This window comes from Pituophis catenifer, unplaced genomic scaffold (genome assembly GCF_029215685.1).
Source record: "Pituophis catenifer annectens isolate HBS135680 unplaced genomic scaffold, rPitCat1.0.hap2 SCAF_8, whole genome shotgun sequence".
NCBI classification, from domain to species: domain Eukaryota; kingdom Metazoa; phylum Chordata; class Lepidosauria; order Squamata; family Colubridae; genus Pituophis; species Pituophis catenifer.
The window spans coordinates 20,586,840-20,605,990 of record NW_027256888.1 but is presented as its reverse complement, the minus strand read 5'-3'; the positions used below and the strand labels follow the sequence as shown (position 1 = coordinate 20,605,990).

At 39.7% G+C, this 19,151-nt stretch overlaps 1 protein-coding gene across 1 annotated transcript in view; it reads right to left on the bottom strand.

Annotated features, from left to right (window-relative positions):
* MAP9 (microtubule associated protein 9) overlaps positions 1-4,173 on the bottom strand; it is a 41,238-nt gene extending 37,065 nt beyond the window's left edge. The window contains exon 1 of the mRNA XM_070948319.1: positions 4,044-4,173. Coding sequence (XP_070804420.1) covers positions 4,044-4,118 — 75 coding nt within the window. The 5' untranslated portion in view covers positions 4,119-4,173. The remainder of the gene's footprint in view (positions 1-4,043) is intronic.
* Positions 4,174-19,151: the final 14,978 nt, after the last annotated feature.

Sequence of the window (19,151 nt, the reverse complement as noted above, 5' to 3'; positions counted from 1 at the left end):
GGTAGGAGTTGAAACAGTTTATGTCCAGGATGGGAGGGGTTTGTAAATATTTTCACAGCCCTCTTTTTGACTCGTGCAGTATACAGGTCCTTAATGGAAGGCAGGTTGGTAGTAATTGTTTTTTCTGCAATTCTAATTATCCTTTGTGTCTGTCTTGTTGGATTGCAGAATCAAACCAGGCAGTTATAGAGGTGCAGATAACAGACTCATCTTGGAACACTGCTATCATGTCTCCCCTGGTCCTTCTACCCTGGTCCTTCTCTAGCCATGTCAAGTTCCTGTAACCGTTCTTCACATGTTTTAGTCTCCAGTCCTCTAATAATCCTGGTTGCTCTTCTCTTCACTTTTTCTAGAGTTTCAACATCTTTTTTTATAGTGTGGTGATCAAACCTGGATTAAGTATTCTAGGTGTGGTCTTACTAAAGCTTTATAGAGTGTTATTAGTACCTCACTTGATCTTGATTGTATCCCTCTGTTAATGCAATTTAGGACTGCATTGGCTTTTCGGCTGCCACTGCACACTGCTGGCTCATATTTAACTGGTTGTCCACTAAGACTCCAAGATCCCTCTCACACTGCTATTAAGCCTAGTTTCACCTAGTCTATATGTGTACTTTTGGTTTTTCTTGCCTAAGTGTAAGACTTTACTTTTCTTTACAATGAATTTCATTTTGTTAGACAGGGCCCAGTGTTCAAGTCTATCAAGATCCATCTAGATCTTAAGCCTATCAAGAGCTGTGGTGGCGCAGTAGTTAGAGTGCAGTACTGCAGGGCTAACTCACTGCTCACTCCAGGAGTTCAATTCTGAGCGGCTCAAGATTGACTCAGTCTTCTATCCTTCAGAAGTCAGTAAAATGAGGACACTGACTGTTGGGGGCAATATGCTGATTCTACAGTGCTTAGAGAGTACTGTAAAGCACTGCGAAGCGGTATATAAGTCTAAGTGCTATTGTTATAATCTAGAGTGTTAGCTATTCCTGACAGCTTAGTATCATCTGCAAATTCGGTAAGTTCCCCTTCTGTTCCCTCAGCTAAGTTGTTTATGAAGATATTGAAGAGTACTGGGCCTAAGACAGAGCCTTGTGGTACCCCACTACTTACTTCTCTCCATGTGGATGTAGTACCATTAAGAACTACTTGTTGAGTATGGTTTGTTAGCCACCTCCAAATCCATTTGGTAGTGATGTTGTCTATTCCACAGCTTTTTTCTTTTCTTTTTTGTTCCAAACTTCCTTATTTTGACTTGCCTTAACAGCCTTCTTCCTTACTATTTAACACTGAAGAAATCCCCAAAATGGTCCAGGTCTTCAAAAAGGTATAGGAGGCTGTGACTAAAGAGAATCTCTTTTAACCTAGTGAAGATTAATTGTCCTTAAAGGTGATTAAAAAAAATGAAAGGCATAACTTACTGTCCATTTCAGTGAAATGGTGAATTTCAAAATGTGAAAATGAATTTCAAAATGGGGGCTTCCTCAATTCCAGCCACCCCCCCCACACACAGTTGCTTTGAAGCACAGCTCCTGAAGTTACTTGCAGACCAGAAGTGTATCAGAGGATCTTGAGGGGTAATTTTAAGACTTTCTACCCCAGGTGAGTCATATAAACTGAAGAAATGCCAGTTCCTTCTATTAGTAGTTGAACAGCTACATCCCAGGGAACCAGCTTTGAGGTTGGCACCTCTTGGGTGTAATTTTGCATTCTGTTCTCAGGCTTGTCCGTCTTTGGCCAGCCAGTTTATTCCTGACTGACACCTCTTGTTCTTATCAGCTGTCACATACACCCTTTACTGTCCATTCCCATGCCCATGCCTTACTTCCCCAATTGCCTTCCCCCTCCCTTGCCTTTTAGGAAAGGATGCCAGTGCATACTTCACATGCTGAAGATGGCAGGCCTGACATCAATCTACATTCCAATACCAGAAAAAAGTGTCACTGCGTTTTTGTATTTACCAGATGAGCTCATATTTTTGGACTCTAAGACTTTCCGTAGCTTGCCAAATTTCTTATCAGTAAGCTAACTACGCATGTTTGCATTCTTTCACTCCTTCTTCTAACTTTCTTTGTTCTCCTGCCAGGAGAGGTCTGGCCGCAGAGAGGTGGCCGGGATCTTTGCCAAAATGTAACTATTTAGATAGTGAGATGTTTTATTTTCTTTCTAACAAATAAATGAGTTTTTCTTAGAAAAAAATATCTTCGGGGTTTATTTTCTTGCAAAAGTATGCTTCAAGGAAAAAGTCTCGATCCACGTCTCTAAATCAAAGTGCGATTACCCAAAAGCAGAATGGATTAATTAGCACCCTGACAAAAAGAGATTTAACAAAATCATGCAAATTATCATACAATATCCTGAATCTCATATGATAACAAAATCATGCTCAGAAGTGTTCAACACCACTTATGAAAATAGGGTCAATAAATGTCAGATGTTCAAGCTGACTTTAGAAAAGCCTGAGGAACACAAAACATTATTTTGATCCAGATAGATAATTGAGAAAGCTGAAATATACTAAAAAGTCAGTAAATGCTCCATTAATTATAGAAAGGTTGTTAATTGTGTTGATCATGTCAAGCTGTAGAATGCATTTAGAAAAATGGGAATTCCAGAACAGCCAATTGTCCTCATGAGAAACTTCTATACTGGTCACAAAAGTACAGCATGAGCAGAATTGTGCTCCAGATTGACAAAGGAGTGTGACAAAGCTGTATATTCTCCCATTATTTATTCAATCTAATACTGAATATTGTTAAAGAAAACTATATTGGAAGAAGAGAAATATGGGAAATTGGAGGAAGAAACATCAATAACCTGGGCTATATTGATGAAAACACAAAGGAGCTACAAGTTCTAGTAATAAAAGTCAAGGAGCACAGGAAAAAATGGGGTTAAAATTATATATATATATACATATATATACATACATACATACATACATACATACATACATACATACATATATATATATATATATATATATATATAAAACGTGCAACCACCAGCCTTAGAATTGATAATAAAAATATCAAAATGGAAAAGAGCCTTATATGATCAACCATCAGCAGTAAAGAGATAAACAGTCAAAAATATGCTGCAGACCAGGAAGCAGTCATGAAGGCCTTAGAAAAGATGAGAATTGTGCAAGCCATGGTATTCCCAGTGACACAATATGGAAGTGAAAGTTGGACTTTGAGGAAGTCACATGGAAGAACATGATGCTTTTGAGAAAACTGTGGATAACCAAGAAAATGAACTAATGGATCACTGAACAGGTCAAGAGTTCTCACTTTGGGCACAAATAACCAAGCTCAAATTATCCTACTTTGAACACATTATGCAAAGACCTAGCTCTCTGAAGAAGACTCCAATGCCGGGAAAGGTGGAAGGAATGAAAAAAAGGAAGGAGGGCAGCAAAGTGAATAGACTCAGTTATCCTGGTGATGAGTGAACCTCTGGACATGAGTGTACTATTTCACTGAAAGATTAAAAGATTAAGCTAGAGACATTGTCATGGAGAAAATCTATATGGTTGCTGAGAGTCAACAATGTCTTGATGACCATAATTAAATTATCAATCCAAATATACTTCAGAGAAGTTTGGCACTTACATATTTCTCATGATGAAACTCTAAATAACTCTTAGTATTTTTAAAAATACAAGGTGCATGCCATTGGCTAAGGAAAACCTGAATAGTTTTTTTCAGCAGTTGGCCCAGTTTTTGCAATTGTTTTCTTTTTGAGAATTACAATGGTTTTATTGTCAGATCCTTAATTGGTTCTTTCTCAAATACTTCAAAATCAGTAAGATGCCTTGATCAAAAATAATAAAACAAGACATAATATATGTATGTAAAGTGTAAATATAAAACAGTTTTCCTCATCAGAAGGACCATCATTGACAATTATATGAGCCTTCAAGAGAATGTCAAGTTAGAATTGATAAAGAGTACTTTTGTCAAACTAACAAGTTTTATGAAAGCACCTCTTTCAAATGCTTTGAAGAACTCAAATTTCCAATAACAGGATACGGAACAGTAAAATAATTTTACCTGAAAAGTGATTCTTTTGGAGAACTTTGGGCTCTTGTTATAGGCTAAAGTAGTGATAATATCTTCATCAGACATGTTGCTTGATCTGAGGAAATTAACCTTACATATTCAACTTGTAGTCTTGAAAAGATGTATTTTCTTTTTGAATTTAATAAAAGAGAGAAAAAAATATTTAAATGATAATATTATTCATATTAATATTCATATTATCTAAAGGAGTATAAACACTGTTTCTTTAAAAACACCATATACTGTAATCTAATTTCTCAGATTAAATTTGCTGTGACAAATTTGTGAAGAGTAAAATTGGTAGTAATTTCCACACTGCACTGCTTTTGACATGGCACTTTATGGCATCTACTATCTATCATCTTGCCCAGTTATACAGAAATGCCTTCAGTTTTGGAAAACTTGTTTTCAACATACCTATAATTGTCCAGCCTATAAAATGTTCTTTAGACCATTTTAGACTAGACATAGACTATCTTAGTTTAGATAAGATAGCTGGAGGAAATGATTGGGTGAATCCAGCAAGTGGCAAATGTTTCTTTGTATGATGGAGTGGGGCTACCAGCCTTAAAAGAAGCAATGCATAGATTTAGCATTCATGAAAAATACTGCTCAAATAAGTCTCGAGTGTGTATCAGTATACAGATAGTCTTCAATTTACAACTGCAATTGAGCCCAAAATTTATGCTGTTAAATGAGAAATTTGTTAAGTGAGTTAGAGATTAGATGCACTATTTTCTTATTTCTTATTTGCATTGAGGACAGCTAAAGATCGCTGCTCTGTTCCAATCTGCTAACGAAGTACCCCGGTCTATCCCTGCCAAACAATCACCCTTCCGTTTTTCCACAGAAAGAATCATGCCAAGGCTCCGACAGGTAGCGGTCTCCAGCGAACCTGTCCGCTAAGTTGCCCTCCCTGCCAAAGGTCTGCCCTTCCAGCGCCTGAGAGTCGCCGAGGACAGTGCCGCGTCGCCGGACTATCTTCTTCCACGCCCTTACCTCGCGTCGCAGGAAGGTTATTTCGTGTCTCAGTTAAGATGGCTGAGCAGCACCCACTCCGATCTTTCTCCTGCCCTGGCTGCAGGTGTATGAAAAGGTAAAGGCGGCCTCAGCTCGTGTAGGCCTCCCCGCCATAGAGGTAACCTAGCAACCTCCAGCACGCGGCTGCTGACAGCACAGACCAGCAGGGTTGTTGTTGTGGCAACTAAACCACGCCTCCGTTTCCGGATGGGGGTTTTAATCTACAGTTTGGGGGCGTTTCTCAGGGGGAGGATGGTTGCTCTGTATCTTTTTGTCTTTCGGAAACTTGTTTAAAAGCCAGTGATATTTATATGTCCCTGTCTGGTCAGGGACAAAAGAGTAAGTACTTTTTAAAAAGACCGGACTTTTTGCTGAAAGTGGAAAAACTGATGTGATGATTGGAAAAGGATTAAATAAGGGGCTGAAGGGAATCTTTGTAATGCCAAGAGGGAGGTAGAATAAGGGGTTTGTCAGTAACTGTTGAAAAAAGGGTTGGAAGGCTTATTTTTTCTTGCTTAACTTTTTTCTGTTTTTCTGTTCTTTTTTCTTCATGCACTATTTTCATTATTCCATATTTGTCCTTTATTATATAAAAACTCTAAATAAAAAGAATTTATCTTTTACTTATGTAAAATCTGCTTTTCACATTTTTCTTTAAAGTCTGGTTTGCATATCTTTCTTTTCCTACATTTTATTTTTTGGATATTGTTCATTTTTACATTGAGTTTTAATGCTAGGCCTTGAGGAAGAAAACTTAGTTTTAGCCAAAGATTTAAGGAAGCTATACAGATTCTTCCTTTAGCTTTTATCAATCCTGTCTCCAGGCATAGAAGTGTGTTTGAAACACAAGGCATCTGAAGAATTTCAGGATCCAAACAAGGTCCTCTAAAGAAGCTGAGCAATATTAATCTACATTTATAGGAATGACATTGACTGCTTTGTACATCCAAATGTTATTTAATGAATAGATTAAATCTTTTAATCTACTCATTTAATCTAGATCTATTAAATCTAATAGATCTTTAGCTTTTGATGTCACTTGAGCAAGATAAAATGCTTCTGATGGATACCTACTCTAAGCAAGGAACAGAGTTCTTTCATGCTATTAGTCCTTTCTAGATCAGTGTTTTTCAAACTTGGCAAATTTAAGATGTGTGGACTTCCTCCCAGAATTCTGTTTAGAGTAAATTCTCCTACCAGTTCCTATCTCCACATCTACAGCTGTATGAATCACATATTTATTTTTTCCAGAAAACTTTTCTTGGAATATAAAACATGCTCTGTATTTAGAACAAGCATTTTTTTTTCACATAGAAAAAGCAACGCCAGAGTGTTTGATTCACAATGATTTAAATCTTGTCTAGTCATGACCTTGTCATTGTTTATAGGTGTTAACTGTCTTAAAATATTAGTACTGACAGTATATATTTCTGAAGAGTACACAGCTGGATATTAAACCATGGATTTTAATGTTTCAAAATGCTCTCTTTGCAGCAGTGATCATGCATCCCCACCCTCTTCCCTAGAAAAGCCAGCCATAAGAAGTTCCTCAGAAAATATAAAAGTCAAGCCTCTAATAAAAAACTGTCCAAGGTGCATTCCACAACCAGCCAGATGCTTGAGAAAGATACATTGTACTAACCACAAGCAGATGTAGATACTTAAAGAGATACATTATAACAAGACACCTGTTGCAAGCAGATGCTGCCTATCTAGATCGCTCGTTCATAAGGAAAAAAGTGCTGTTAACTATAACTGATTCATAATCAAACCAACTGAACCAACCAACCAACTGAACAGACTAAGAATAGGAATTAATGGGATTCAAAATCTTCCTGCCCCACTCAATTCCAAAGATAGGGCAAGACTTTTTAGGACATAATAGGATTTACCCACCTCCATTACAATAGCAAAAGACACAGGGATCACCATGTTGCACAACTCCTTGAAGCATTTTAATAGCAATAGCAATAGCATTTAGACTTATATACCGCTTTACAGTGCCTTACAGCCCTCTCTAAGCAGTTTACAGAGTCAGCATATTGCCCCCAACAATCTGGGTCCTCATTTTACCGACCTTGGAAGGATGGAAGGCTGAGTCAACCTTGAGCTTGGTGAGATTTGAACTGCCAAATTGCAGGCAGTCAGCAGAAGTAGCCTGCAGTACTGCACTCTAACCAATGTGCCACCATGGCTCTTGCTCACGAAACCCCAGAACCCTATAAAAATCCATCCACTCACCCAATCAACTGGCCAGCTGCCCCAGAACTGAATTGCTGAATGTCACCTCGCTTCTGAAATAAACCACCTTCCAAGCAGCTCATTTTGACTTTTTAGTTTTAAATGGTGTCATTTTGTTTTCTTCTGTGGGTTTTCCCGGAGGGAAAAATGAGCCCCGAATTTTCTTCCAACACTTTTTAGGAGTTATGAAAAGATATCATAGTGTGCTAAATATAGTTTGGCTAATATATTTGATAGTACATAATTTATGTGGTCTATAATGGAACAGTTGAATATATAATTTTTTTTTTTTGCAATAAAGACTTTTTTTAGGATTAAAAGGATTTCTTTTAAATCAAATTGTTCAGTTACAAAATGTTTTAAAGTTGACTTCCAGTTGATGTCACGGTGAGAATGGCTGGAAAATAGTGGGCTCCACCGAGCCTTGCGAAATCCAGCTGGTAACCATTGTCTGGATACCCAACGGGGTCATAGCTGCCTTGTAGGGGTGGTGAAGGAAAGAGAGGTGCTTCGCTGACCACAAGGAACTCACAATTTCCTCATTAGGTCCGAAGCAGACTCTCCTGAATGACAGCAGGGACAACTGCCATTTTTGGCAGTCACAAGCTGGGACAATTGGGACCACAAGATTTGTGCTGGAGAGATTCTTGGACAGAGCATTGGGTGAAATAATTACCAACTTTTACTCTAAAGACCTGATTTAAGTACAAGAATTTTAAAAGATAAGTTCCAAGCCTAAGAAAGTGGTAATTAAATACACGGAGAGGGGAGGGGAAAAAAACTGAAAATCAAGAGGCAAAAGAAGCCCAAGGGAAGCTTTAAAACACAGAAAGCTTGAAAATTTTTTAACAATTTGAAAGGTGATTTTCGGGAAAAATTCTCTTGTTTATTTGTATTTCCAAACCCCCTGGATTTATCAGATAATCAGCTGTTTTGACAGTTTAGGAACAAGAGAGCCATCTACTGGAAGAAAAGAAGTACTACAGCACTATAGCCGCAGTATACTCAGTGAAAGTAAACTCAATACACACAAAGTCTAATACACAGAATAGAAGTAATAACATCTGGAAGTCAACCTGACCTTAACTTTATATTAGAAGACGACTTGGATAATTTGAGAATATTTAATGAGGTTTTTTTTCCCCCTTCTGAAGATTTCTAAAAGGAACTAACTTGCAAATAACTAAACTTTATTAAAATTGGCTATTGGATTATGGATCTTAAAGATTGGAGGAATCTAGTGGATTAACTTGGATTTGGACTAATAATGTTATTCAACAGAACATTCTACGAGACCAAAGAAGAAAGGTGATAGAAGAAAAGAGAAAAGAAGGAAAGTTAAATAAGACTTTAAAATTTGGACAATTAGGAAGATATATAATTGGAAAACTATAAGGCTGTAAATTACTAAAGAATTTTAAAGATCATATATTTAGGGGTTTTGGAGGTATAATTATGGGATACATGAGATTTAATTAAGCAGGAGTTTTTAAATATTGAGATATTGGAACTATAGAAATATATTGAGTAATTTTTATTAAATTCTTATAAAAGATAATAGAGGTAATAGAGGCATATGAAGAAATATTCTTGATGCTAAAAAGTGTGCATGAAACTATAAAGAACAATGAAGGAGACAAGGGGATGGTTTAAAAACACAGAAATGAATGTGGAAGTCACTCAACAATTGGGGGGGAAAAGGAACATGATATTCAAGAAATAGATGAGAAATTAGAAGAACAGTGCAAGGGAAAAATCAAAATGAGACGCAAGAAGCTAAAAATAAAGAAGAGTAAGGATTAATAAGTAGGAATCAATTAGATAACTTCTTAAAAGCTTGTAATAGAACAGAGAGAAAAGAGAAAAATCTCTTTAAAAAAAGAGAAAGATTTAGAGAGAAAACAAGAAATATATATATTTTTTAAAAAGGAAGTCTTGTTGATGGGTTGTCGAGCGTCCAGCAACCCTCGACACCTTGCGGACTGACAACAATAACGGACTACCTGGATGAAGGGAGGGGGGAAGGGTGAACACGGGCACAGGTAATGGTGATGGGTTAGGGACCACGAATAGGACTATCCATCACTGGTGCTGGGTGTAGAGGGATCGTGTATGGATTAAGACCAGTGAACTGAGGTGAGGAGCAGCCAACGAACGGAGGCGTGGAGAAATGGTGACATCACAATCCGGCGACCTGGCTGCTCCTGGCGGCGACAGATACAAATTGCTTTCCAGCTGGAAATGATTCTGGAGACACAGCAGACTGATAAAAAGGCGCTGAGTAGCAGACACTCTCAGTGCCGACTTTAGCTGCATTAGCAATCCGGCGTCAAGTAGGAGCTGTCGTGTACCAGCAAATAAACCAGGATTGATTCACTGAACTCAGGCTGTGTGTATTCCCTGCATGTTTGCACCGGCAGCCTAGCGTCGTCGAGATGGGTGATAATACAGCAGAAAGAGACAAAGGGTATCCAGAAGGGAATGTTCAGAAGGCACAAAAATATCAAAAAGAGCTACAAGATTCCAAGAGAGAGAGATAAAAGACTGACTAAAAAGTCAATAAATGATAGAATTTGGAAACGGTTAAAAGATGATGGATAATTAGAAAATATATTAATAAAATGGGAAATACAAATAGGGAAAATAGTAATATATATTAATAGATAATAAAACTTATAACTAAAAATAAACTTAGTAGATGGAAATTTAGGATTAGGTAATTTAATTGTATTATTAACATTAATAGTTTGTTAAAGTATATTATGAATTTAAAATATTAAGGATTAGAAATTGTGGGGATTTTGATATACACTCCCAGGATTGATTAAATATTATTTAATTATTAGTCCTACACAATCCTACACATTTGGAATATTGAAGTTATGGTGGAATAATGAGTAATTCTTAAAATATTAAATATTAGTAATTTAGTAGGGGATAACAAATACATGGCGGAAAGAAATGTTATCTATGTTTAAATGAATTGGAAAAATGATAAATAACTTTGAAGAGAGAATAGCATTGTTGAAGTTGGAAGATTAGGATCACATATACTTATTTGTATTATTATTGTTATCATTGCCTGCGCCACTCAAGAGCCTGAGTGGCGCAGCAGACTAATGCTACTGTTAAAGGTAGTATTTAGCTTCCAGCTGCCTGCAATTACTGCGAGTTCAATTCTCACCAGGCTCAAGGTTGATTCAGCCTTCCATCCTTTCTAAGGTAGGTAAAATGAGGATCCGGTTTGTGGGGGCAATAAGCTGACTTTGTATAAAATATACAAAAGTATGAAGGCTATTGCTTAAGGCGTTGTAAACCGCCCTGAGTCTCCGGAGAAGGGCGGCATATGAATCAAAAATTAAAAAAAATTAAAAAAATGCTTAAAAAAGATTTGACTCAGTCAATACACTGTCCACAAAATATGTAATTATTATACAAATATTATATTTAACATATATATAATGTTAAATTGACTATGTCAACTGCATATAAAGAAAATTTGTATAAAATATTTTATAGATGGCATTTTGCATCGTCAAGACTGGCAAAAATGTATAAAGATTGATCCACTAAATGTTGGAAGTGCAATCAAACACCTGGTTCATGTATGTGGTGGACATGCCCAAAAGCTAAAAAATATTGGATGAAAATACATACTTGGTTGGAAAAAATTATTCGTAACTGGCTGACCAACTGCACTCAATGTGTAGTCCTCAATGGAACTGCATCTACATGGAGGGAAGTATGCAGTGGAGTACCCCAAGACTCTGTTTTAGGCCCAGTACTCTTCAACATCTTCATCAATGATTTGGACGAGGGGATAGATGGAGAACTCATCAAATTTGCCAATGACATCAAGTTGGCAGGAATAGCCAACACTTTAGAAGATAGGCTTAAGATACAGAAGGATCTTGACAGACTTGAACATTGGGCGCTATCTAACAAAATGAAATTCAATGGTGCAAAAATTAAGATTCTACATTTAGGCAAGAAAAACAAAACACACAGGTACAGTATATGTGATACCTTACTCAATAGTAACTGTGAGAGGGATCTTGGAGTCCTATTTAAACCATTTAAATATGCAGCAGCTGCCAAAAAAGCCAACATAGTTCTAGGCTGCATAAACAGGGATAGAATCAAAATCACATGAAGTGTTAATAATGCCTTGGTAAGGCCACAATTGGAATACTGCATTCAGTTTTGGTCGCCACGATGTAAAAAAGATGTGGAGACTCTAGAAAGAGTGCAGAGAAGAGCAACAAAGATGATTAGGGGACTGGAGGCTAAGACATATGAAGAACGGTTGCAGGAATTGGGTATGTCATGTTTAATGAAAAGAAGGACTAGGGGAGACATGTTAGCAGTGTTCCTATATCCCAGGGACTGCCACAAAGAAGAGGGAGTCAAGCTAGTCTCCAAAGCACCTGGCAATAGGACAAGAAGAGCCTTGGTAGTACAGGGGTTTAAGGCACCCTGTTCTTAAGCTGGTTATTAAGACCAGCTGCCTGCAATTACTGCAGGGTTCGAATCTCGCCAAGGCTCAAGGTTGACTCAGCCTTCCATCCTTTCTAAGGTAGGTAAATTGAGGACCCAGTTGTGGGGGCAATAAGCTGACTTTGTATAAATATACAAAAGGATGAAGGCTATTGCTGAGCACATTGTAAGCCGCCCTGAGTCTTCGGAGAAGGGCAGCATATAAATCAAATTAAAAAAAAAAAAAAGAAGAAGCAATGGGTGGAAACTAATCAAGGAGAGAAGGCCACCTAAGACAGACAGGTCATAGCTCTGACTAAATGTGGTCCACTGGAGAAGGAAATGGCAACCCACTCCAGTATCTTTGCCATGAAAACCCCATGGACAATACCAAAAGGCAAAAAGATATGATGCTGGAAGATGAGCCCCTCAGGTCGGAAGGTGTCCAATATGCTACTGGGGAGGAATACTGGCACTACTAGTACTGGCCAGTACTAGTAGTGCCAGAAAGAGTGAAGCGCCAGAAAGAGTGAAGGACGCTCAGCTGTGGATGCATCTGGTGGTGAAAGGGAAGTCCGATGCTGTAAAGATTTTTTCTCCATAGGAACCTGGAATATAAGTTCCATGAATCAAGGCAAGCTGGATGTGGTCAAACAAGAAATGACAAGACTGAACATAAGTCATAAGTTATTTGTCAAGCATATATAAGATAACAGGTAAAAGTATAAACATAATTTGAATACATGAAAGGAGTAAGTAAAAAGGAATATTAGGACAGGGATGGTAGGCACGCTGGTGCACTTATGCATGCTCCTTACAGACCTCTTAGGAATGGGGTGAGGTCAACAGTAGACAGTTTAAGGTTAAAGTTTTGGGGGTTTGGGGAAGAAACTACAGAGTCAGGTAGTGCATTCCAGGCATTGACCACTGAAGTCATATTTTCTGCAATTGAGTTTGGAACTGTTTACCTTGAGTTTGTATCTATTATTTGCTCGTGTATTGTGTTGAAGATGAAGTAGTCATTGACAGGAAGTACATTGTGGCAGATAATTTTATGTACTATGCTTTGGTCAGACTGAAGTTGGCGTAGTTCTAAGCCCAAAATTTGAAGTCTGGTGGCATAAGGTATTTTATTGCAGTTAGAGGAATGCTAAATGGACAGGAATGGGTGAATTTAATTCAGATGAACATCAGGCATACTACTGCGGGCAAGAATCCCTCAGAAGAAATGGAGTAGCCTTCATAGTCAATAAAAGAATAGGAAAAGCAGTACTGGGATACAAAATGACAGAATGATCTCAGTTCGAATCCAAGGCAAACCATTCAACATCACAGAGTCCAAGTCTATGACCCAACCATTGGTGCTGAAGAGGCTGAAGTTGACCAGTTCTATGAAGACCTACAAACCTTCTAGAATTAACATGAAAAAATTATGTTCTTATCATCATGGGGGATTGGAATGCTAAAGCAGGAAGTCAAAAGATAATGGGAATAACAGGCAAGTTTGTTATTGGAGTACAAAATGAGGCAGGGCACAGGCTGGTAGAATTTTGTCAAGAGAATACGATGGTCATAGCAAGCACTCTTTTCCAACAACCCAAGAGATGTCTCTACACATGGACATCACATTGACTCTGTAGCCAAAGATGGAGAAGTTTTTACAGTCAGTAAAAACAAGACCAGGAGCTGACTGTGGCTCAGATCATGAGCTTTTTGTGGCAAAATCTAGGCTTAAATTAAAGAAAGTAGAGAAAAGTACTAGGCCATTCAGGTATAAACTAAATCATATCCCTGACGAATATACAATAGAGGTGACAAATAGATTTAAGGAATTCGATTTCATAGGCAGAGTGCCTGAAGAACTATGGACGGAGGTTCACAACATTGTACAAGAAGTAGCAACTAAAACCATCCCAAAGAAAAATAAATGCAAGAGAGCAAAATGGCTATCTGAGGAAGCTTTGCAAATAGTTCCCCATGTGAGTTATACTTAATCCCCAGGTATACGCTTTACCAGTATCCCATACAATTTGCAGGGAAGTCTCTTCTTTCCTGTTCTCCTACAGCCAAGAAATTATAAGATGCTCCTGGGGTGGAAAGCTATGGCAAATCTAGACAGCATACTAAAAAGCAGAGACATCACCCTGCCAACAAAAGTGCATATAGTAGAGGCTATGGTTTTCCCAGTTGCAATGTATGGTTGTGAAAGTTGAACCATAAGAAAGGCTGAGCGTCAAAGAATTGAGTCCTTTGAACTATGGTGCTGGAGAAGACTCCTGCGAGTTCCTTGGACTGCAAGGCAATCAAACAGGTCAGTCCTAGAGGAGATCAACCCTGACTGCTCTTTAGAAGGCCAGATCCTGAAGATGAAACTGAAATACTTTGGCCACTTAATGAGAAGGAAGGACTCAGTGGAGAAGAGACTAATGCTGGGAATGATTGAGGGCAAAAGAAGAATGGGATAGCAGAGAATGAGGTGGCTGGATGGAGTCACTGAAGCAGTCAGCATGAGCTTAAATGGACTCTGGGGGATGGTAGAGGACAGGAAGGCCTGGAGGAAAGTTGTCCATGGGGTCATGATGGGTCAGACATGATTTTGCAACTAACAACAAAAGAACAGGCCTGCAACCTTAAACACTCAAAGAGCCATTTTGACCCATTTCTCACACAAAACAAAACACAGGGAACCACAAAACATGGCTGGGTGTGGCCAATTTGACATGACTCACTCCCACCCAATCAGGTGACCACCCCCAGCCACACTTACCCAGGTTTTGTGGCTCCCCGTGTTTTCTTTTCTATGGGAAATAGGTCTCTCTCTCTCTTTCCCTCCCTCTCCCTCCCTCTCTCCCTCTCTCCCCTCTCTCCCTCTCTCCCCTCTCTCTCTTTCTCCCCTCTCTCTTCCTCTCTCTCTCTCTCTCTCCCTCTCCCTCCCTCTTTCTCTCATCTCTCTTCTCATCTCTCTTTCTCTCTATCTCCCTCTATCTCCCTCTCATCTCTCTCTCTCTCTCTCTCTCTCTCTCTCTCTCTCTTCTGTCTCTTTCTTCTTTTTCTTTCTTTCTCTCTCTCCCTCCCTTCCTTTCCCCCACTTCCCAACCCACACACCCAAGGAATAACTGTAAGGAAATTCGACCACGTTCTCTCTGTCTCTGAAAAGATACAAAAATAAACCTTGTGTTGCAAAAGGAGTGACTGTCAGGCTGTTACATCACAGCACCACGAGGTTGCGACTTTAGATCTCTGCATGCACTTCAGAGAAGCATCATCCCAAGCAGCAGCACACTCGCACAGGCACACATATGCATTCTGCAACTCAGTCCAAAGTGGCCAGAAAATATAGTCCCTGGGTGCCCCCGAAGATGCTTGGCAGGCAAAGTAAGATCCCCCACCCATCACCAAGGCAGTGTACGCTGAATCCTTGCAAAACTGGAGAAAGGCAGAGAGAGGGTAGCAGATTGAGCCAAATCTGTCTGTTTCTCTTTGGCTGCCCGACTGCAGCAGGAAACGGCAGGTGGGTATTTCCGGCCTTGGTTCTGGATGCGCAACCTGTTCTCCAACCCGAGAGAGGCAGTTGCCAGGGGCGTCTGGGGGAGGGGTTGAGTGGGGAAGAGAATGAGCTCCAGGAGGAGTCTCCCCCATTGTGAATTGCGCTTTCATTGTGCTGGAAAGGTGTGTTGGGGTGATGTCAAAGCATGCCTTCTGACCCTCCAGTGCTCAGCCTGCAACTCTCCACACTCCTCCAGGCCCAGCTTGCTGAGGAGTGGGGGGAGCAGCCCAGATGCCTCCACTCCCCCACATGGCCCTTGTCATTGCTGCCCAGCTTCCTCAAAGGCAGCAGCTCGCATTGGAAGTACCAAACAATGTCTCGCTGCGAGAGCTGGACCAGGCCACTCCATCATCTGACTCACTAATGGGGGCACTTCTGCTGGGCCAGCCCCCCCCCCACACACTGGGCTTTTGTGCTCGGCACTTGGCTGGAGGAGAGGAGCGCTTCCCCACGCCACCCCCTTCTTTCTCTTGGCCCCACAAGGGAGGAGGAAGGCCAGGTTTAGGGGATGGCCCCCCACCCTGTAAGATCCACCCCCGCCATTCTTTCCCAGTCCTGTTTGCTAGCAGCAACAGCAAATTACCATGATGAAGGCAGAATCCTGTTGCCACGCAAAGGCAAGTACAGGGACTCTTCGCTCCTGCACTAAGGCTCTGCCCATCGCCATCGCCATCGCCATTGCCACAACACAGCAACAGCTCTTTCATCCCTCTGCCACAACAGGGCAACAGGGAGCTGCAGCAGAGGGGTGAAAGAGGTGCAGCTCTAGAACCATGGGTTGCCGACACCCGACACAGGAAGATGTTAAGGAAAACAGTCCTGGACTGTGCAGTGCACATTAAGAAAGACAGAAGCCTTAACACTGAAGTTTACAGAAAACTCACACTCACAGATCAATATTTACATTTTGATTCTCAGTAGCCATGGAGTACAAAATGGAAGTGATTGGAACCCCATACCATTGGGCTGAAGGTTTGCCAACCAGCAAAGAGAGAAAAGAAAAAAAACTAAAGCATATCAAGGAAGCCTTCAGAAATTGTGGCTATCCCAACTGGGCCTTCATCAAATCTAGAAAAAAGCTCAGGAGCTCCTCCATAACAGACAAAGAAGAGAACAATAAATGAGGCAATGTTGTCATTCTATATGTTGCATCAATAACTGAAAAGCTCAGGTGGGTTTTCAACCAATGCAACATATATGCACACTTTAAACCCAAGAATACACCAAGACAGAAGCTTGTCCGTCCCAGGAATAAAATACCCAGACACAAACTGATCAATGTGATTTGTGCTGTACAATGCAGTAAAACATGCAGATCTGTACATTGGAGAAACAAAACAACCATTTCACAAACTCATGGCACACATAGGAGAACAAACACATCAGAACCAGATTCAGCAGTCCTTCTGCATTTGAAATACAAAAGTCATTCTTTTGAAGACAGCAAAGTCCATATTATGGACAGAGACGGCCACTGATTTGAAAGAGGTGTAAAACAGGTTACCTGTATGTTAAATTTGAGCAACCCTCTCTCAATAGAGTGGGGGGGGGGAGAATACAACAACACCTATCTCCTGTTTACAATCCAGTCTTTTCAGCAGTTCCAAGAAGATTCCACACCTATTTGCATTCTGATTCAGGTGACCCTGAGGGCACAGATAAACTTCCAAAGGGCCTCAACAACACTCAGAAAGCTAATGATCTACCTTCAAAGTGCTAACAACCAGGTGACTGCAAGGAATACAAATCCTTCCATTTCCCAGCATTCAGTCAGAACTGAGGATGCTTCTTGGATGAGAAGTGAAAGGTCTTCAAGAGAAAAACAAAGTCCAGTTTCCTTTTGAAAAAGCACCTTTGGGACCAGTCAATCAGAATAATGGTGGGAGGGACATTGGAGGTATTCTAGTCCAACCCCCTGCTCAAGCAGGAGACCCTAAATCACAGGTGTCAAACTCACCATGTCATGTTGATATCACGTGACATATCACAGTATTTTTTGACTTTGTAGAGATGGGATGGACGTGGTCTGCGCATGATGCATCTGGGCCACTAGTTTGACACACCTGCCCTAAACCATTTCGGATAAAGTCTCTTTTTAAAAGCCTCCAGTAATGAAGCACACACAACTTCAGAAGGCAAGCTGTTCCACTGGTTAATGGTTCTCACGGTTAGGAAGTTTCTCCTTAATTCTAGGTTGTTGCTCTCCTTGATTAGTTTCCATCCATTGTTTTTTGTCTTGCCTTCTGGTGCTTTTCTTAGTGGCAGCTCCTCAAATACTGGAATATTGATATCATGTCAACCCTAGTCCTTCTTTTCTCTAGATTAAACATACCTAATTCCTGCAACTGTTCTTCATATGTTTTTGTCTCCAGGCTCTTAATCATCTTAGTTGTTCTTCTCTCCACTTTTCCCCAAAGTCTCAACAAAACTGGATGCAGTATTTCAGGTGTAGTCTTACTAAGATTTTATAAACTGGTGCTAATATTTCATGTGATTTTGATTCTGTGCCTCTGTTTATGCAATCAAGGATTGTATTAGCGACTTCCGGTGGCTCCGCGCTCCCCGAATGGACGCTCCATTAGGAGCTCCAGCCCCGTGATTCCGTTTGCCGCTAGAACAGCAAAAATCAGCTGTTCTAGCGGCTTGAAACTCTCCCACAGGAAAAAAGGGGGAGAGAAGAGCAGAAGGGTCTGGGTAGAGCTCCCTTAGACCCCCAGGCTTTTTTTTTTAAGCCTGGGGTTTGCAGGGTGAGAGCTCCCTGAAAGCCCTTCAGTGGTCCGGATCCAGGACGATTCTGCTTTAAGCAGAACAAGGGGTCGCGACCACACCAGCAGTGCAATTTTAAGGACTATGAGAAAATTTGAACCTGGACGCTGGCAGAGCAAAATCAGGAGAACAGAAAATGCAAGTATTAAACTTTAACTCCATTTAAAAGAAAAAGAAAAAAAGATGGCGCTTAAGGGCATTTAAAACGAAACTTACAAGTTAAAGTGATTGATAAAGCTGCAACATTGTAAAAGCTTCTGGATTACGCGGCAAGAAAAAGATTTAAAGTGCTAATGAAATGAAAAAGACTATAGTACTGACCCCAACTACTTTATACTTCTAAATTGTGTGGAAAATTATTGGATTTATTGACCTGATAGCTGAATAAATTTAAAGTGGAAATTGAAATATCAATTGACATCAAGGATGAAGGATCATTACTATATAAGCCAGCAAATTCACAAGTTGTGACTGTAAAGGTTTTACAAGAACTTTTAAATTTTTATACTTCTGCTATATTGGAATCAATTGAAAGGACTATTCAAAATTATAATCTGGAGAACAACAATGATTTGCTGGCTGGAAAAGAGGAAGAAAATCAAGCTAATTGGTTTTTGGAGCAGGGAAAAGAGTCTGTCAGGATCACGATGGAAGATAGCACACTGAAAACAGAGGTTTTGGCAGAGGCTTTTATGCAGCTAACTGAAAAGCAGCAAATAGACTCTTTCCTGCAGACTGATAAACTTTATCGTGACAATTCTTGGACTTATAGACAGAATCAATTTTTAAGGAAGGAAGTGACTGATTATATAAGCAGGAAGAGTCGAAGTGGAGGTTTCAAATTGAAGGAGATAACTTTTAGAAGAGAGCGATCTTCAAAGATGCATCAGTCTCAAATCTATATTCAAAAATTTTTGAAAATAAAAGCAGGATTAAAGAAGGATTGGAAAAAATATAGAAAGAAAGGAAGAATTGAAGATTAATTTCTTTTGGGGAGGATCTTAATAATAAATATGAAAAGTCTATTGAAATTAGCATTTTTTTTAAAG